Here is a 19,764-nt window from a genome sequence, read left to right on the forward strand (position 1 = left end):
ATTTTGCAAGGGGCCAGGAAAATTTAGTCTAAGTATGCAATTTATATAAGATGTCTCTTGGCAAACTGAGCAGTCTCTAAAAAAAAAAAAAAATGAAATGGCAAGCAACAGACAGAGATAAAATATTCACAACACATATATCAGACAAAATCTTGTAACTGGAATATATAAAGAATGCTAACAATACAATAATAACTTGACAAACAAACCAAAATGAAAATAAAAGCAAAGATCTGAACAGACATTTCACAAAACATATACAAAAGGCCAGTAAGCACAAAAAGAAAAAAAAAAGTTCAACATCTCTATTGCAAAAGAAACACAAGATATCACCAAACACTAATTTAAGTGGCTAAAGGCTGAGAGACAGATAATACCAAGTGATGGTGAAGATGTGAAAAAAAAAATGATCTGTCATACCCTTGGGTGGGGAATATAAGTTGATACATCCACTTTGAAACTATTTGGCAGTTTCTTAAAAAGTTAAATATTCACTCTCAAGTATTTACCCAACTTAAAATAAAACCATATGCCTGTACAAACACTTATGCACAAAGGTTAACAGCTTGATTTACAATATTCAAAAACTGGAAATTATCTAAATGTCCATCAATAGGTAAATGAATTTTTAAAATGTGGTTTGTCCATACAATGGAATTCTACACAGCAATAAAAAGAAATGAATCACTAATATGTACAAAGATAAATCTCAAAATTATTATGAATTCAACAAAACCAAAAAAAAAATGTATACCATATGAGCATCTAATCTAATAAAAGAGAAACATGGTAATTAGTGTACGACCGCTACCCTTCCCATTGGCTAATTAGCAAGATATGCAAATTAATCACCAGCCAAGATGGCGGTTAACCGCCAACAAAGATGGCGGTTAATTTGCATATGTAGGCACAATGCAGGGAGGCGAAAGGGAAAGCACGGAAGAAGCCCCCTGCCACTGACAGTGATCGGAAACCCAGGGGGGAGCTAAGAGCCGGGGGGCAGGGCAAAGGCGGCCCTGGAGGCCGCCTTTGCCCTGCCCCCCGGCCATGATCGGAGAATCGGGCGCCTCTGCCACACTGGCCAGTGATAGTGGGAAGTAGGGGTGGAGCCAGCGATGGGCACTGGGCAGGGGCAGAGCCCGAGATCGCGGGCAGCTGCAGCTGGGCAGGGGCGGTGCCAGCAATCGCAGGGCAGCTGCAGCTGGGGGGAGCCCCTGCCCAGGCCTAATGCCTCGGCCAGAGGCGTTAGGCCCGGGCAGGGACGGAGTCCGAGATCGAAGGGTGGCTGCAGCTGGGGGGGTCCCCTGCCCAGGCCTAACGCCTCCGCCAGAGGCATTAGGCCTGGGCAGGGGCAGTGCCAGCGATCATGGGGAGCAGGGGCAGAGTCGCCGATGGTGGGAGCTTGGGGTCCCCTGCCCAGGCCTAATGCCTTGGCCACAGGCGTTAGGCCCTGGCAGGGGCGGAGCCTGCGATCGCGGGGCGGCTGCAGCTGGGGGGTCCCCTGCCCAGGCCTAATGCCTCGGCCAGAGGCGTTAGGCAGCAGGGGCAGAGTCGCCGATGGTGGGAGCTTTGGGTCCCCTGCCCAGGCCTAATGCCTTGGCCACAGGCGTTAGGCCTGGGAAGGGGTGGAGCAGGAGATCCCTTGGAGAGCTGTGGGTGCCCTGCCCAGGCCTAATGCCTGGGTGAGAGGCCTTAGGGCGGAGCCGGCAATCGCAGGGAGCAGGGGCCGAGTTGGCGATGGTGGGGAGCTGGGGGTCCCTTGCCCAGGCCTAATGCCTTGGCCAGAGGAGTTAGGTCTGAGCATGGGCAGAGCCAGCGATCGTGAGCAGGGGTGGTGTGGGCGATCGTAGGGAGCTGGGGGTCCCCTGCCCACCCTGATCTGGGACACCCTTCAGGGCAAACCAGCTGGCTCCCACCCGTGCACCAGGCTTCTATCCTATATAATAAAAAGGTAATGTGCACATGTAATTTTTTTTTCAAATATATTTTATTGATTTTTTACAGAGAGGAAGGGAGAGGGATAGAGAGTTAGAAACATCGATGAGAGAGAAACTTCGATCAGCTGCCTCCTGCACACCCCCTACTGGGGATGTGTACGCAACCAGAGTACATGCCCTTGACGAGAATCGAACCTGGGACCCTTCAGTCCGCAGGCCGACGCTCTATCCACTGAGCCAAACCCGTTAGGGCAGTAATGTGCAAATTGACCCCAACAGCAGAACGACTGGGAATGACTGGTCACTATGACACACACTAACCACCAGGGGGCAGATGCTCAATGCAGGAGCTGCCCCCTGGTAGTCAGTGCACTCCCACAGGGGGAGCTCTGCTCAGCCACAAGCCAGGCTGACGGCATCACAGCGGCGATGGTGGGAGCCTCTCCTGCCTCCTCAGCAGCTCTATGGATGTTCAACTGCAGCTTCGGCCTGCTAGCAAGTAGACATCCCCAAGGGATGTATCACTGCCAGCTTAGGCACAATCCCCCGGGGAGCAGGCCTAAGCCAGCAGGTGGATATCCCCCGAGGGGTCCCAGACTGCAAGAGGGCACAGGCTGGGCTGAGGGACCCCTGAGTGCACAAATTTTTGTGCACTGGGCCTCTAGTTTATATATATAAAAGCCTAAGCAGCCGTCCAACCATCTGACTGGTAGCTATGACGCGCAATGACCACCAGGGAGCAGACACTCAACACAGGAGCTGCCAAGCTGTGGTGACTTGGCAGCTGCAGTTCTCGAGTGATGCATCTGTAACCAGAGAGGAGGGAGCCCGATTCCGGGGTGCGTCACCCGAAAACCGCCCTCTCGCAATCCAGGACCCCTCAGAAGATGTCAGAGAGCTGGTTTTGGCCCGATCCCCACAAGTCAGGCCTCTAGTATTAATATAAAATTACAGAAAATGTACAACAACTTACAGTGACAGAAATCAGATCATGTGGCTACACTGGGGCAGGATTGGAGAGAAGATGGATTGCAAAGGTTCTAAGAAAGCTTTTGTATATTTTGTATATTAAACCTTTGCTGGAGCTACTGTTTGCAAATATCATCTCCCATCTGATTGGTTGCCTCTCTGTTTCGTTGTCAGTTTCTTTTGCTGTGCAGAAGCTTTTTAGTTTGATCTAGTCCCATTCATTTATTTTTGCCTTTACTTCCTTTGCCTTTGGGGTCAAGTTCATTAAATGTTCTCTATGACCAAGGTCCATAAGTTTGGTACCTATATTTTCTTCAATGTAACTTATTGTTTCAGATCTTCTATTTAGGTCTTTGATTCATTTTGAATTGATTTTGGTACATGAGGACAAACTGTAATCTAGTTTCATTCTTTTGCGTGTGGCTTTCCAATTTTCCCAGCACCATTTATTGAAGAGACTATCTTTACTCCATTGTGTTTCTGGCTCCTATGTCAAAAATTATCTGTCCATATACATGTGGTTTTATAGCTGGACTCTTTATTCTGTTCCATTGATATATAGTCTGTTTCTCTGCCAATACCATGTTGTTTTGATTACTGTAGCTATGCAGTATAATTTGAAGTCAGGCGGCGTGATACCTCCAGCTTCATTCTTTTTTTCCTCAGGATTGCTTTGAATCTACACCTATCCCAAGAAGATATATGAACAATCAATAGATATATGAAAAGATGTTCAATCTCACTAGCAATTAGGGAAATGCACATCAAAACTACGAGATACCACTTCATACCTGTGAGTGGCCATATAAGACAAGCAATAACAAGTGTTGAAGAGGTTGTAGAATAAAGGGAAACCTCATTCACTGATGGTGGGAATGTAGACTGCTACAACCACTATGGAAAGCAATCTGGAGATTGCTCAAAAAAATTAAGAATAGAGCTACCATACGACCCAGCAATCCTTCTCCTGGGTATATACCTAAAAAACTCCAAATCATGTATTTGCAAAGATACATGCACCCCTATGTTCATTGCGGCATTACTCACAGTAACCAAGACATCCAGCGATAGAGGACTGGATTAAAAAACTGTGGTACATATGCACAATGGAATACTACTCAGCCATAAGGAAGGATGAAATATTGCCATTTGCAACAACATGGATGTACCTTTGAGAATATTATGCTAAGTGAAATAAGTCAGTCAGGAAAAGCTAAGAACCATAATATGATTTCACTCATATGTGAGGTATAAAACTAAAACCCATGAACACAACAGTGTGGTGGTTGCCAGAAAAAAGGGGGTTGGGGGGAGAAGGAGGTCCTAATATATGGTCACAGGAGAAGATCTGACTTTGGATGGTGGGCACACAGTGCAATATACAGACCTTGTAACACAGAAACTCATACCTGAAACCTATATGATCATGTCGACCAATGTCACCCCAATAAATTTAACGTTAAAAATCTATAATAATAAAAGTGTAACATGCTCATTAGACCAGACGTCCTTCTGGATGACCTTCCAGATGAAGCCGGGGCTGCGAGGGAAGCCTGGGTCCCGGGTACCTGCCAGCGGCCAGAGGGAAGCCCAGGTCCCGGGTGCCGGAGGGAAGCTGGTGCCGGCAGCCGGGGGAAGGAAGGCCTACTCTTGCATGAATTTCATGCATTGGGCCTCAAGTAAATACATAAAATAAAATCAGCTTGTTGAGTTATGCAAGAAAAAAATAAATGAAGTAACTCCTATGGGCATTTAAAAACCAAAAGGAAACTTTTGGAGGTGAAAGAAATGTTCACTATCTTAATTGTGATGATTTCACAGGTATATACATGAGAAGTTTATTATTTATCAGGGGAAGAAGAGAAGGAGAATAAAGGAGGAGGAAGAAGAGGAGAAAAGCTTCTGATCTAGTAGGAAAAACTGATTTAGTAGGAATAACTAAGTCTAATACACAATGTCTACTACAAAGTAAAGTTCAAATATAAACTGCTATAAGAGGGACATGAATGGTATCGGGAGAGTTTTATGATATAGAATGACTTTATGAAAAGAGTACTTGATCTTGGTCACACAGATTACAATGATGTTAAGTAGGAATGAAAGGTACTGAAAAGAGGCATTTCAAATCCAGGGAAAACAGGCTTCCATAAGAAGAGCAGGGCAACTGAAACATAATAAAGCTGAAGTTGAAGCAAATCTGAGATTTGTTCATTCCTTCCAGCTTCTGTATAGTTCTAACCCAGGGGTGAGCAAACTTTTTGACTCGAGGGCCACAATGGGTTCTTAAACTGGACCAGAGGGCCGGAACAAAAGCATGGATGGAGTGTTTGTGTGAACTAATATAAATTCAAAGTAAACATCATTACATAAAAGAGTACGGTCTTTTTTTTTTTTTTTAGTTTTATTCATTTCAAATGGGCCGGATCCGGCCCACGGGCCGTAGTTTGCCCACGGCTGTTCTAACCTGTACCATTATGCTGTGAAACAAACCTAGAAAGACTGAATCTTATCCTGCTATTCAAGTCTTCTTGAGCCTTCACTTTTACAATGATCAAGTAAGCAAAGAATCTCCCCAGTTCAAGTACCAAGTCCACCTCTGGGTAAGCTATGTAAGCTCTCAAAAGTTTCAGTTTCCTCATTTGTAAAATGGTGATAATAATTGAACCTATTTTGTATGATTGTCATGAGCTACAAATAGGATAATGCTGAATGCAATGTCTGCCACTCAAAAAGGTATATTATTATCTTAGTGCTCATTATTATCCTTTGATATGAGAATGTAGAGCAGAAGGCAATCTTATCTAATAATAGACAAACATGGTAATTGACCATACCTTTGCTACGCCTCCCATTGGCTAATCAGTGAGATATGCAAATTAACCCAACCAAGATGGCAGCCAGCAGCCACGCAGCTAAAGCGAGCAGGAGGCTTGCTTGCTCCAGTGATGGAGGAAGCCAAGGTTTCCCGCCTGCTGCAGCCCGGCTCTGAGCTCCGAAAGCAACAAAGTTTCAATTATAGAAGGTAAACAAACCCCAGATACCTGCTTTCAGCAGGCCGTGGCCACGGAGCTGGAGCGAGCAGAAGCCAGCTCTTAGCTCCAGTGACGGCAACAAAGTTTCAATTATAAAAGATAAATAAATCCCAGAATAAAAAAAAAAAAGGAAAAAAGGAGAGGCTGGGAGCTTCAGTAGCCAGCCAGCCTGAAAACGGCCCTCAGTCCCTCACCTAGACTGGCCAGGCACCCCAATGGGGACCCCCACCCTAAAGGGGGTATGGCCAGCCTGAAAACAGCCATCAGCCCCTCATCTAGGCTGGCCAGGCACCCCAGTGGGGACCCCTACCCTAAAGGGGGTGTGGCCATCCTGAAAACAGCCATCAGCCTCTCACCCAGGCTGGCCAGGCACCAAAGCAGGACCCCCACCCCAATCCGGGACACCCTTCAGGGCAAACCAGCCGGCCCCAACCCATGCACCAGGCCTCTATCCTATACAGTAAAAGGGTAATATGCAACAGCAGAAAGACTGGGAATGACTGGTCACTATGACACACACTGACCACCAGGAGGCAGACGCTCAATGCAGGAGCTGCCCCCTGGTGGTCAGTGCGCTCCCACAGGGGGAGCTCTGCTCAGCCACAAGCCAGGCTGACAGCTGCCAGTACAGCAGTGGTGGTGGGAGCCTCTCCTGCCTCCTCAGCAGCGCTGAGAATGTCGGACTGCAGCTTAGGTCTGCCCCCCGCTGGCAAGTGGACATCCCCTGAGGGCTGCCGCACTGCCAGAGGGATGTCTGATTGCCAGCTTAGGCCCAATCCCCCAGGGAGCAGGCCTAAGCCAACAGGTGGTCATCCCCCGAGGGGTCCCAGACTGTGAGAGGGCACAGGCCGGGCTGAGGGGACCGCCCCCCTCAGTGCACAAATTTGTGTGCACTGGGCCTCTAGTATATAATAAACATCAGATAGAAGTACTGCATCCTAAGCCCCAGCAGTGATCTACCTACCTACTTTCTAATTTCATACTCTGTAAAAATGAAGCTCTACAGATCTAAATTGGTACCTATTTCTATCTTGAGGACATAGCGATCCTAAAATGAAGGGTCTCAACAAACTATTCCCTGCAGGTCAAATCGCCTACCACCTATTTTTGTAAATAAAATTTTACTGGAATACAGTAGTGTTTACATATGGTTGTTGTCATGCTACAACAATGGAGTCAAGTAGTTGCAACACAGAGCATGTATTCCACAAAGTCTAAATATTGCATCTCTGGCTCTCTACCAAAAAAGTTTGCCAATATCTGCTATTAGGTTTTAACAATGTTGATATTCTTAGCAAATTAATCTACATCTATCAACATTTATTCTACCCCTACTACTCATGTCACAATAAGATATCACAGGAAGAAAAATGAGGGAGCTATTAACAGAACCTGTTTTTAGTGAACTTTCACTAACCAGTGATAGAATTTTTAAAATTACAAGGAAAAAGGAGACTTAAAAATAAGAAAACTGTGCCCTGGACAGGTGGCTCAGTTGGTTGGAGCATTGTCCCATGCACCAAAAGGTTGTGGGTTCAATCCCCAGTCAGGATGTGTACGGGAGGCAAATGATCAACATTTTTCCCTCACATAAATGCCCCCCCTCCCTTTTCCTTCCTCTCACTCTAAAATCAATAAAAATATATCCTTGGGTGAGGATGTAAAAAGAAAAGAAAAGATGCCCTGGCCGGTGCTCAGTGGTTAGTGCAATGAAGGGTCTTGGTCAAGGGTACATATTTGGATTGCAGGTTCGATCCCAAGCCTTGATCGGAGCATGTGCAGGAGGCAACCAATCAATGTCTCTCTCTCACATCACTGTTTCTCTCTCCCTCTCTCCCTTTCTCCCTTCTACTCTATCTAAAAAGGGAAAAATATCCTTAGGTGAGGATTAAAAAAAGAAAATTGTGATCCAGAGAGACTGGATAATTATCTAAAGTTTAGTATAATATAAATTAAAATAATAATACATTAAAATTTTTTAAATATGTAAGTATATTGCGACAAACTGCTGGTTTCCCCTAAAATCTGCTTTTCATGTTTTTGACAGTAATAGTCTTAGCTGAACAAAAGTCCACCCAAACACAGACTGAACTTACCTGTCTACCTTATAGCTAGACATGACAAACTAATTTCTACACGAGGGACTGTAAGTTAAAGTGATGTATCCAAATCTGGCCTCACTTTCTTGAAAAAAGAATTGCTTGCTTGGACTTCCTTTATTTCTCTCTTCCTGTGAGCTCCTGATATGGCTCAAACTCAGATTTGCCGATGTAGATAAAGCGGAGCAAGCAAGATGGGAATGGGAATGTGCATGTGAGCATCAGTGTCTCCCGGAATGACCACAGAACACTAACTGGCCCCATCAGCATAAACTAGCCAGAGTGTTACATGGGAAGTAAATAAATTCCTGCCCTTTCATACCACTGTATTTAGGAAACTTTGTTACAGAAGGTTACCCCATACCCTAATGTGTATGTATTAGGAAGAAGGATATATCTTTACAATAGGACTTCTTATCTCTAAGGCAATCAATGTCAACAACCTAATACACACTTCTAGGCTTTCTCTATGCATCTCTTTATAATAAACCATACCAACAATCATATGAAAAGTTCTGAGCATCTCTGTTCTCAGAAGATACTATGTGCATAAAATTTTATAAAATCCAATTTTCAATCTCTTCAAACTTCTTTAAAATACTTAGAGGAAGCCCCACAACTCAAATATTAATATCATTCCTTTTAGCAACACAAATACTCCATGGAAAAAGTTATCACATACGGACAATGATTTGATAAGTACCTTTATAACACACGCCCGGGAGAAATGCAGTTATCCTCACCTTGTTCTGCGGACAATGACTGAGTCCACATTCAATCACTAATGTTTCTAAGGCCTTTGTAATTATTTATCTATGGGGAAAGTATCAGATGGTATAAGAAAGTTCTGGTGAAACCAATAAACCTAAGAAATCATTGCAAAATGTGACATCTTCCTATCTTATAGGTGATATTTAGATAGAGAAAAATGAAGAGCAACTAAAGGCCATATGTTAGGATGCTTAGAAAGACAAAAAGGCAGGAAGAATTTAAAAATAAAAGATTCCTTGAAAGAGGTCAGGCTATCAAAGGGAAATGACCCCTTTATTGTATATTTTACAGACAAACTAAAACCCTTTTGATGAAGAAAAGGGTGATAATTTGCCAGAGAGATTTACATGCATAGGAAATGACAGGAGTTCCAGGAAAAGGAAAGTATTTCTGATTTACACTAATTTTCCTGGCTGGGAAAGAAAATAGAAAAAGGTGTAGAAGGCCACAAACAGGGTAATATTAGGGAAGACTTTTCGTTGCTGTAAAGCAAATGGATACCATAGCTATTTCTAAGTAGAGGCTGAAAGGACCCATGGCCCAAGTGTCTGAGCAAAGTGAAAGAACCGTGTGCCTGAAAAGTCAGAGAGGGGCATTCTGGGTATGATAGCCATACAAAATACAAAGATTTCACTTGACCTTGAGAGTGACCAGAATGGTTTAAATAGGGCAGATATGACTAGTTATACATTCCATGAATCACTCAAGCTGCTGCTGGAAAAGGGATTGGGGAGGGGCAGGAGTAAAGATCGGGGGAAACCATTAACTGACAATTGCAGGAGACAGGTTGAAAAATGGCAAAGCCTCAGCCCACAGCTGGAAGGTGGACAACACAGATGAAGAAAAGTGGCCTTGCCGAAACCGGTTTGGCTCAGTGGATAGAGCGTCGGCCTGCGGACTGAAGGGTCCCGGGTTCGATTCCGGTCAAGGGCATGTACCTGGGTTGCGGGCACATCTCCAGTGGGAGATGTGCAGGAGGCAGCTGGTCGATGTTCCTCTCTCATCGATGTTTCTAACTCTCTATCTCTCTCCCTTCCTCTCTGTGAAAAATCAATAAAAAAAGAAAGAAAAGTGGCCAGACTTAAGAGACATTCAGGATGCAGACAGAGCTTGGTGACTCAGCGGCTGTCAAGAGTGGGGGAGATGAGTTAAGCACAGCACCCAAACTTCTGGCTCTACATGACAGAAGATGTCATTTACAAAAAAGGGACAGGCTGAGAGGAAAAGTTTGGGCAAGTTAAATTTGAGATGCCCATGAGATAAGATTGATGATGTCTAAATGATGAGTTCAGAGGAGTGGGCAGATTAGAATGTACATACAGAAGGATACAGATGTCATGGAGGTGGACATGCATGGAAATGTATCCAAAACAAAGTGAGAAACAGAGAAAAGCAAAAAAAAAAAAAAAAAAAAATTATTCAAGTATAATTTACAGGAAAGGATGAAAGTTAGATCAAGGTATAGTTTTAATTTTATTTCTAAGAAATGGTGTTCTGCCCTAGCTGGTCTGGCTCAGTGGACAGAGCATTGGCCTACAGACCAGAGTCCTGGGTTCGATTTCGGTCAAGGGCATGTACCTTGGTTGCAGACATCTCCCAGCCCAGGCCCTTGTCAGGGCTCTTGCAAGAGGCAACCAATCGATGTATTTCTCTCACATTGATGTTTCTCTCTGTCTTTCCCTCTCTCTTCCACTCTCCCTAAAAATCAATAGAAAAATATCCTCAAGTGAAGATTAACAGAAGAAAAAAAAAAGGTGTTCTCATGTACAGAATTCAGAATGTTTTTATTTATAAGCTTTTTTGCATAAGTAATGAACAACTTAGAAAGGCAATCTAACTTGGGATTTTTATCCTTACCTCATCCAGTTAAATAAAAATAATACTACTCACTTGATACACTTCATATTTAATTTTACTGGCTTTCTTGTTACAGCCTAATACTGGTATAAATTTTCTTGCTCTCTGGGTGTCCAATGCCAAAATAAATTACATCAGACTCTGTCTTCAGTAAAATACAACATAGCTTTCAGAAATAGTTAATAATAATGTGAACAAAAATAAGATTATTTTCTGATGTGCAGTGATCAATTTGTGACTGATGACATCCAAAAAATTAAAATGTATGAAATTTTATAGGATAAATGATATGTTGTATTTTTATTCCAGATTTAAAGTTTAAAAAGTGCTTGTTTTAGAGAACATAACTCAAAATAATTAAAAGCTAATATTAATTTACATTTTGGATATCAAAGAACAGAGCCTCTCAAGCACACAAAGTGAAGCATGGACTTCTAAAAAATCTTTCTACTTGAATAGTTAATACAGCATGAAAATATATACTTTTCTTTTGATAAATGATGTTTCATGAATACAATTAATGTGCAAAAACATTTTCTCTTTAATATTCTCTGAATAAAATATTACATATTACTGCCCTAACTGGTTAGCTCAGTTAGAGTGTCGTCCAAATACGCCGAGAGTGTGGGTTTGATCTCTGGTCAGGGTACATGCAAGAATCAACCAGCATCAACCAATGAATACATAAATAAGTGGAACAAATCAATGTTCCTCTCTCTCTTCTCTCTCTCTCTCTCTCTCCCTCCGTCACCCATCCTGCCCCTTCCTCTCTAAAATCAATCAATAAATTTTAAAAAATTAAATATTATATCTTACCATACAAAATCAAACCATTATGTGTTTTTCTTTCCTAACAACTATAAGGCAAAACACTGGCTTAAAAATCCAGATGCCTTAACTGCTCCCAAAACTACTATATATTAATTAATTCTAAAACCAAATGGGAATGAAAAAAAAAATTTATTTTATAGCTAAAAGCTCAAAGGATCAGGTAAGTGGGAAAAAATCATTGAACTGTTCAAAGATATCCCACATATTTGAAAGTTACCATTTTATACTTAGTTTACTTTCTTTCCATGTCCCAGGAAAGGCAATCCCGCTTAAACTGATCCTTGTTCAAACAATAAGCAGACAGTAGAGGTACTCTCTGAGACTTAGTCTATAATTTTAACAATATTATTAATCACATACTCATAAAAATTATGACTCTGAGTTTTGGACTGGGAATTGAGGATGACCTCTGCCAAAGTTCACGAGGTCCCATCTGTATGGGAAATCATGACCAGCCACAGAGGAGGACCCCTAGGAGCAGCCTTCTCCTGACTACCTGCTGCTTCCAAAACACTGGCCAGACATTAGCTCCACACACTGCCAGGATCAAACAGAGGCCAAAGCCACTGCTGATTGCATGGGGACACAGAAGTTAACTTTCACTAATTCATTTTTGCTGTAAAAATTCTTTATTTTAACAAAAACTCACCATCAACTTGGGGTGGGGGGGAACATAATTAAACAACTAAACAGTTATTAAACTAGACAGTAAATTGCCCTTCCTTTTCTGTCCTTCATAACATATTTTTTAAACCCCTCTCTCCTTTAGAATTAGTCAGATGAATGATATATAATTGCAAATTGCAAATGCATCTGTTTTTATTCCTTACATGTTAACTTTGGAGAGAGGAGGGTGTATACTCCTCTGCGCCTATTTTTAAAACTTTTTATTTTGAATAATTTCAAAATTATAGAACCTCCACAAAAATAGGATACAAAGAATTACTTATATCCTTTTCCCAGATTCTCCAAATGTTAACAACATCTTATCACATTTATTTGTTTTGTCATTCATTTTTCCTCCTTCCCTCTCTTTATCTACACAGTTTTTTTTGGTGTTTTGTTTTTGTTTTATTCTGAAACATTTAGGGCAAGTTGCAGACAATATCCATTTAACCTCTAAATACTTTAGTGTATATTTCCTAAAACCAAAGTAAATCTCTTATGTAATCACAGTACAATGACCAAATCTGAAAATCAACATTGATAACAGCATCATTACCTAATCTAAAGGCCTTATTCAAATTCCACCAATTGTCCCATTTATGACCTTTACTACAAAAGAAAAAAAATTTTTTTCTGGTCCAGAAACTAATCCAGGATGACACATTGCATTTAGTTGTCATGTGTCCTTAGTTTCCTTTGATCTAGATAAGTTGATCCACTTTTGTGTTCCTTGACCTTGACACTTTTGAAGAGTACAAACCATTTATTTTGTACTCTGTCTTTCAATGTGGTTGTCTGATGTTTTCTCCTGATTATACTCACGTTATACATTTTTTAAAAGAATGTCACAGAAATCATGTGCTCTTTTCAGTGCATCATATCAAGAGGCACATGATGTTGATCTGTCTCATTACCAATGATGTTAATTTTGATCTTCTAAGTTGCTAGGTTTTTCCATTTTTAAAGGTACTATTTTCCTATTATACTTAACTAATTTTCACCCATTAACTTTAGCATCCATCACTAATGATTTTCACCTAAACAATTTGGTGTTTGCCAAGTGTTTTTCTACACTTATTAGTTAAAATTCTACTGTAAGGGAAGAAGTGTGCCTTCTCCCTCAATTATCATTCTCAACTATTTATATTTATAAGAACTCCTAGACTCCTATTTTATTTCATGGATTTTAATAAATTGCTAGCATTATTTATCTTCTTGCTGAAGTTTCCCCTGATTGGTCAGTGGGAGCCTCTTAAAGCTGGCTCCTGTATCTTTGCCGTATCATTTTTAACACTTAATTACTTTCTTATACAAGGTATAAGGCTCATCTTATATTCTTACTGAAATCAGCCATGTTCTCAATGAGTACTGATTCCATTCATGGGAGGATGGTATTTAGAAAACAAGATCTAGATGCCTGGTGTGCTCAATCAAGGGCAATTTGTCCCCCAGGGCACATATAGCAATGACTGGAAATGTTAGTTGTCATAACTGAGGAGATGCTACTGCCATTTAGTGAGTAGTGGCCAACAATGTTGATAAATATCCTATGATGCACAGGATAGGCCCCCACAACAAAGAATTGTCTACCCCAAGATGTCAATAGTGCTAACATGGAGAAACCCTGAGCTAGAGAATATATTTATATATGGGCATACACACATGCATGTTCACAAACATAAACGTATACAATAACATATATTTATATACTTATTTTTCAATCTATGGCAAAAACTACTAATTCTTTTTCATTTCAACACTGTAAGGTTAATTCTCCCTTACCCATTTCCACATCTGTAACTCCTTTCTCTGACAGTGAGAAATTTGGCTCTTCTTATCCAAAATGTTTTTATTTCCTCATCCCAGAATAGACATAAACTGGTTTCAGAACTACTAACCCATGAACTAGGAAAAACAAATCTCCTAACCAGAATTTCATATTTATTTACATATATTTTATCTTTAGCTTATCAATCAAAATACTGCTAAAAGTTCTTTAGGTTAGCTGTTTTCTCTCTCCTTCAGCATAAGTATATGATTCATTGACTCCTGTCCATTTGCTTCTCTTTGTATTTCACTTGAGTTTTTTCCCTAGAACAGGGGTCCTCAAACTTTTTAAACAGGGGGCCAGTTCACTGTCCCTCAGACCGTTGGAGGGCCAGACTATAGTTTAAAAAAAAACTATGAACAAATTCCTATGCACACTGCACATATCTTATTTTGAAGTAAAAAAAAAACAAAAACGGGAACAAATACAATATTTGTATTTGCATGTGGCCCGCGGGCCGTAGTTTGAGGACCCCTGCCCTAGAACATTAATGATTTTACTTATTTTGAGTATTACTATAGATCTAAAAGTCAGAATTATACGAAAATGTATAATCAAAGAAGTCTCTCCCTTCATGCCATGTATTTTGTTTCACGCTTCCCAATCATTTCCAGCAGATCCTTCCTCCATCTCTCATAGGTATACCATCTTATTAGTTCTGGTCTTGTGTGTGTTTCCACAAATGAGCAGATGTATTTATTTCCCTAGTCATGCACCGATATCTATTCTCCCTTCCTTCCCCTAATAAAAGAAATGCTACTTTTTAGCTTAATATATGGCCACTTGATATCAACTACATTTCTCACCTTCCTAGCAGCTAGGTATGACCTTATGATTCAGCACCAATAGGAGGGGAGCACAGAACCTCCACTGCCCCTGCCACTTCCTGCTGAGGCCTGATGATGGGCACAAACACAGTCACTTTGGACCCCAAGATGAAAACCATTTGCTGTGAATATAAGAATCACCTGAACAGCCCCTGACAACATCCTTCCTAGATTATTACAGGGGAAAGAAATTAAACTGTATCTTTCTTAAGTCACTGTTTTTTATTCTCTTTGCTATGGCTGTTTTAACAATAACCTAATTTTGAAGATCCTCAGGTGGAAAGAAAATAGCACATCCTAGGAAATGAAAACAATAGTGAAGCAGGAAGAAGGAGGGCATGAGAGAAAGTGATAAAAATGAAACTGTGGCATCCACACGAAAGGCAACAGGAAGACACTAAACGGTGTTTAGTAGGGAAGTGATAATTGGGTTTTCACTTTAAAAGGTTTATTCGGTCCATACTGAAGAATGGATTGGTGCAGGTAAAGAGCAGGTATAGAGAACCCATTCAGGAAGCTATGCGCCAGCCCATGATATAGATAGTGGTAGCATAGGACAGCAGGGCCAATGAAAAGGAAAGAGAATTAGGAGTTCATTTTGATAAAGGGTACAGCCCCCTCGGAATACCTTCTTAGCCTAAGCACTCTGCATCCAGAAAACCTGTTTCCTCAAGGATTAGAAGAGGTCGTACTTTGATGTGTACACAACCACATCTTTATGCTCATCCAAACACAATGAAACCTATTTTAGGATGGGAAGGTGGTTTAACTAATATGAGATTGCACTAACATTACTCTTCAAATTGCTTTTTTACTTTAACAACACATATGGACATGCCTTCAAGTCATAGTTACTTAGTATTTTACAGTGAAGGTGCACAGTAAGTTACTCAATCCTTCATCCATTTAGTCAACACTGGTGAATCAGAATTTAGGCTACTACAAATAATGCCGTTGTAAATGTCCCTGTAAACATCATCTCACAAGTCAGTCTTTTAACTCTGTAGGAAAGATTCCCAAAAACTGAACAAGTAGGTCAAAGGGTATGTACTTTTATTTTAACATCTAATGCCAGGTTGTTTTTCCACAAGACAATAGCCAAGTCACATTCCAAAGATGCCTGCGTGTGCCATCCTTTTATTTCACCTACCTAGTAAATTACCAGTCCATTAAAAAATGCTGCTACTCCAGGGTGTTGTTTGAAGGAATCACATAGTGAGGTACTCTCAACAGAGTCACCTATGAGCCCTAATGCAGTACTCACATGACTTTCAAAGGACCAAAAGGGGGTGGTGAGAAAAGAAAGATACCCTCCGCACCTTTGAATTCCCACTCTACTTTTTCACTCCATGATTAAGACATTTACCAATTTATATTATATTCATCGTTATGTATTTTTCACACCAAGTTTATTAGAAATTCCTTGAAATAGGTACAGTTATCACTCAGTCTTTCATGAATTCATTCAACAAATATGAATTCATCAGCTATCATGTGTCAGACACTGCTAAGCACTTGTACCGTAATATACAAGTAAACAAGATAAACACCATCGCTGCCCTCATGTACCTAATATTCTTATGGGATAATCCAACACTTAGCAATTAATTACACAATTGATTCTTCAATTAGTTATGATAAATGCTTTGGAGAAGCAATAGGACAAAGTGCAATGAAAGCTTATAATGCTGCACACAGTACTGAGAAGGACTTAAAATGGGCTTTCAATATTGTTTACATATGGTCTTTCCTACATGATTCAGTCATAATTCTAAGTGAACTTATATTTTACACTTTAAATCTGATGTTAAAGTCCATTATCCTGAAGCCGATGATAATTTATGTTGAGCTAACGTAAAATGATCTTTTGATTACGAATGAAAAGTTGCTAATAACATTTAGAATGCAATTTACTCCTTAAGGGGAGTAAGTGTAACTCTATTTTAATTCTTTAAGTGTAATGGCTGGTCCTAATGCAGTTATCACTACATACCCTAAAGGCTTATAGAATCTCACTTGTTAGATATTAGAACTATCCTGTATGCACGAGGTAACAAAATTGTATTTCCTAGAAAATATTCTATAATTTTCTCTAGTTCATAGAAACAAAGAGCTCTTCTTTCTACTCTCAAGTTAGTCAAATGTAGGCCACAATATTTTCTATATCCACACATTTTCAAGTTTCATACTTCAAAAAACCAAAGACAATAATAATATAACAAATCTGCTGTCAAACTGCACCCACCAGAAGTCTTCAGTATGAAGAACCATTTTACATATAAAAAACTTTATGTTCATCTAGGAAAGGTCATAAATTAAGCTATTTAACGAAACATATGATTTAAGATATATATGTAAGGTATAGGACTGCTAAAGAAAATGAAATACTTATTCTTAATTAGTATGTCAGTTTAATTAATTCAAGCTTTCTTTTATTCCACTTAAACAAATATTGTATCACATTCGCTAATTAGTAAATCTTCAAGCTATTTTTCTAGAATTACAGGGATAACAGGACCTAAAATGTTTGCTTTTACCTCGAATAACATAATTATCCAGTGCATCTTCCATTCTCTTCAGTGCTTCAGTTCTATCAGAACCATATGTAATTAGCTAAAAGCAAGCAAACAATAAGATTTATATAGATATATAGACCAATCCACCGAACAATTCACTTCCCATAATATCCCATATTATCTTTCAAAACTTCACAGTGGTTCTATTTAAATTAAGTATATCAAGATTTTTCTAAATAAATGAATATTTGAATCAAGCTATTTCAGACTTTTCTCCTACAGTTCACTATCACAGTAAAGAGTTATTTGAGATAAACAAAAATAAGCATAAACTTTTTTAAAGGAAAGAAATCAAAAGGAAACATCTGGGATAGTGGGAGATTAGGAAAGAGGTTTTCGTGTTCCCTATTTTTCTGTGGGTTCCAAGTTTGAAACCTTGAATAGCTAATATTTACAAATAACATAATATAGAAGCAATGGGTTCTTGTACTAAAAAACTTACTGTCCTATATGATTTTGTGCTTATTTACATGTACCTTATACAAATTAGCAGTAAAATAGCACTTTAACTATTCATGAAAGAGTTTTCTGGTTATTACATTAGTCAATTTGTAGTTTGCATTTTAGTACATTCAACACGTTTATGCAATACATTTAGTACATTTTAGTATTTTCAATAGCCAGTATGAAAATTCATTTGCAGGCCACTTTTCTGAACAGATATGCATTCATCTAAAATGAAACTATATTTGTATAAATTGATCTATAATATTTTAATCTATTTTTTATTAAATAGCGTTTCTCTAACAAACAAAATACCTAAAGTTCATTTAAACAAGTGAAAAAAAAGGAAAAAATGGTTTGTTTACTGCAACTACATTAAAAGTCCCCCAAAATACGGAGAAAAAACATCTTGAGAAAGATTTATAATAAAGAAGTCATTCTTTAATTCAAGTCTAAAAGTTTAGAAAAAATAGAATTTCCTCAATAAAACCCACAATTTTAACAAAAGCGGTCAAAATTTTACATTTTATAAGATCTTAAAATTCTGAAGATTTAAAAAATTTAAAGATTTAAGTAGAGCTAATTTATTTCAGAAAGTCCAATTTAAAAGACAGGTAGGAAAAAAGAAATCCTATACTTTACATACAATTTAATTATGTTAAACCTACAAAATTTGTGATTTTTAAGATTTGAAGAGAAAAGGTAAAAAGTACTCTGACAAACACAGCCTATCACCCAAACTCCTCGACATCACCTGCCATTCTTAGTTTTATCGCAGGCAATTTTCAGGAATGGCCAGAAAACACCCTAACTCCTTCTCACTGCGATAGGCTGGGTTGGTGTCACTGGTTAGATAAGTTTGTTATTGGCTGGTAGTAGTTTGATTTGAGTTGATGGGGGAAGGAGGGGTGTTGGAAACTAACATGATATTGAATTTCTCTCTTCAAAGAAAATCTGTTCTGCTTTTACTTTTCCATCAGTACATAAGTCCTTGTTTAATTATAGTACCTGATTCAGATAAAGAACCAATTTCAAACTTCTTAATTAAATAGGTCTATTGCCCTTCAGAATAAAACTGAAAGAAGCCATTAAAAATTGAACTAACTTTGGAAATCATTGGATCATAGTAAATGCTAATATCACTTCCTGGTTGGATACCGCTGTCAACCCGGACCTGGAAGACAGAAAAAAATGAAAGTAACTTCATATTGTACACATATGTTTCTAACAACAAATTTAATTCCCATAGAACACATGGATAATTTCAATCTCAACATTTAGCTTCTGGAAAATAGAACAACAATATAGAAATATATAGAGACCAAATTATCTTGGTCTGTCAATATTCAGTCATACATATTTTTGTTTTCTCACTAAATGAAGAAACTAAGAAAAAGGGGTTGGGGAGAGAAGCATTTCTACATCACTATCCTGCTGTGCGTTTGTAGCTATGTGATGGTCTCCAACTGAAGCATAGCATGAATGAGGCCCTCACTGCAGCATCTGAGAGTTCCAGTGAGGACCCCACTCAAGCCATGCAGCAGGACCTGGGGGCTCAGCTCATCAGCCCACAGGAAAGCTGGTTCTGAGCCTTTCATGTCTGCAACACTTTCCTTTTTTGCCTCACCCTCTCAACTGTAAAACACTTTTTTTCTCTTACTGTTAGTCCCCTAAGACTTCACTGTTTACACAGCTTTTTTCATGGCTTTGCTTTGTAAGGACACAGCCCCAATTAGAGTTCTGATTTTGTGATTTTCATGGGGGGTGGGGAGGAATAGTACAAGTTCAAAAAATTCTTTTGAAGAGCCTGATTGCTGTTAACCAGCCAACAAGTTAGTACATCGCTGATTCTTGTTTTCATCTCCCAGTTTGATATCAGCAATAAGGCACAGAGGTTAGCCATGTAAAACTTTTTAAATGAGCAGTT

General features: G+C 39.6%; 1 protein-coding gene across 1 annotated transcript in view; it reads right to left on the bottom strand.

The window, feature by feature from the left end:
- The window catches only part of PCCA (propionyl-CoA carboxylase subunit alpha), a 341,666-nt gene that overhangs the window by 145,602 nt on the left and 176,300 nt on the right, over positions 1-19,764 (bottom strand). Inside the window, exons 15-16 of the mRNA XM_070408647.1 lie at positions 18,943-19,011; positions 17,355-17,430 (exon numbers count right to left, since the gene is read on the bottom strand). Of these exons, the coding sequence (XP_070264748.1) occupies positions 17,355-17,430; positions 18,943-19,011 (145 nt within the window). The remainder of the gene's footprint in view (positions 1-17,354; positions 17,431-18,942; positions 19,012-19,764) is intronic.

This window comes from Myotis yumanensis, unplaced genomic scaffold (assembly GCF_028538775.1).
Source record: "Myotis yumanensis isolate MYYU_CA2020_CCGP unplaced genomic scaffold, mMyoYum1.0.hap1 SCAF_3, whole genome shotgun sequence".
NCBI classification, from domain to species: Eukaryota; Metazoa; Chordata; class Mammalia; order Chiroptera; family Vespertilionidae; genus Myotis; species Myotis yumanensis.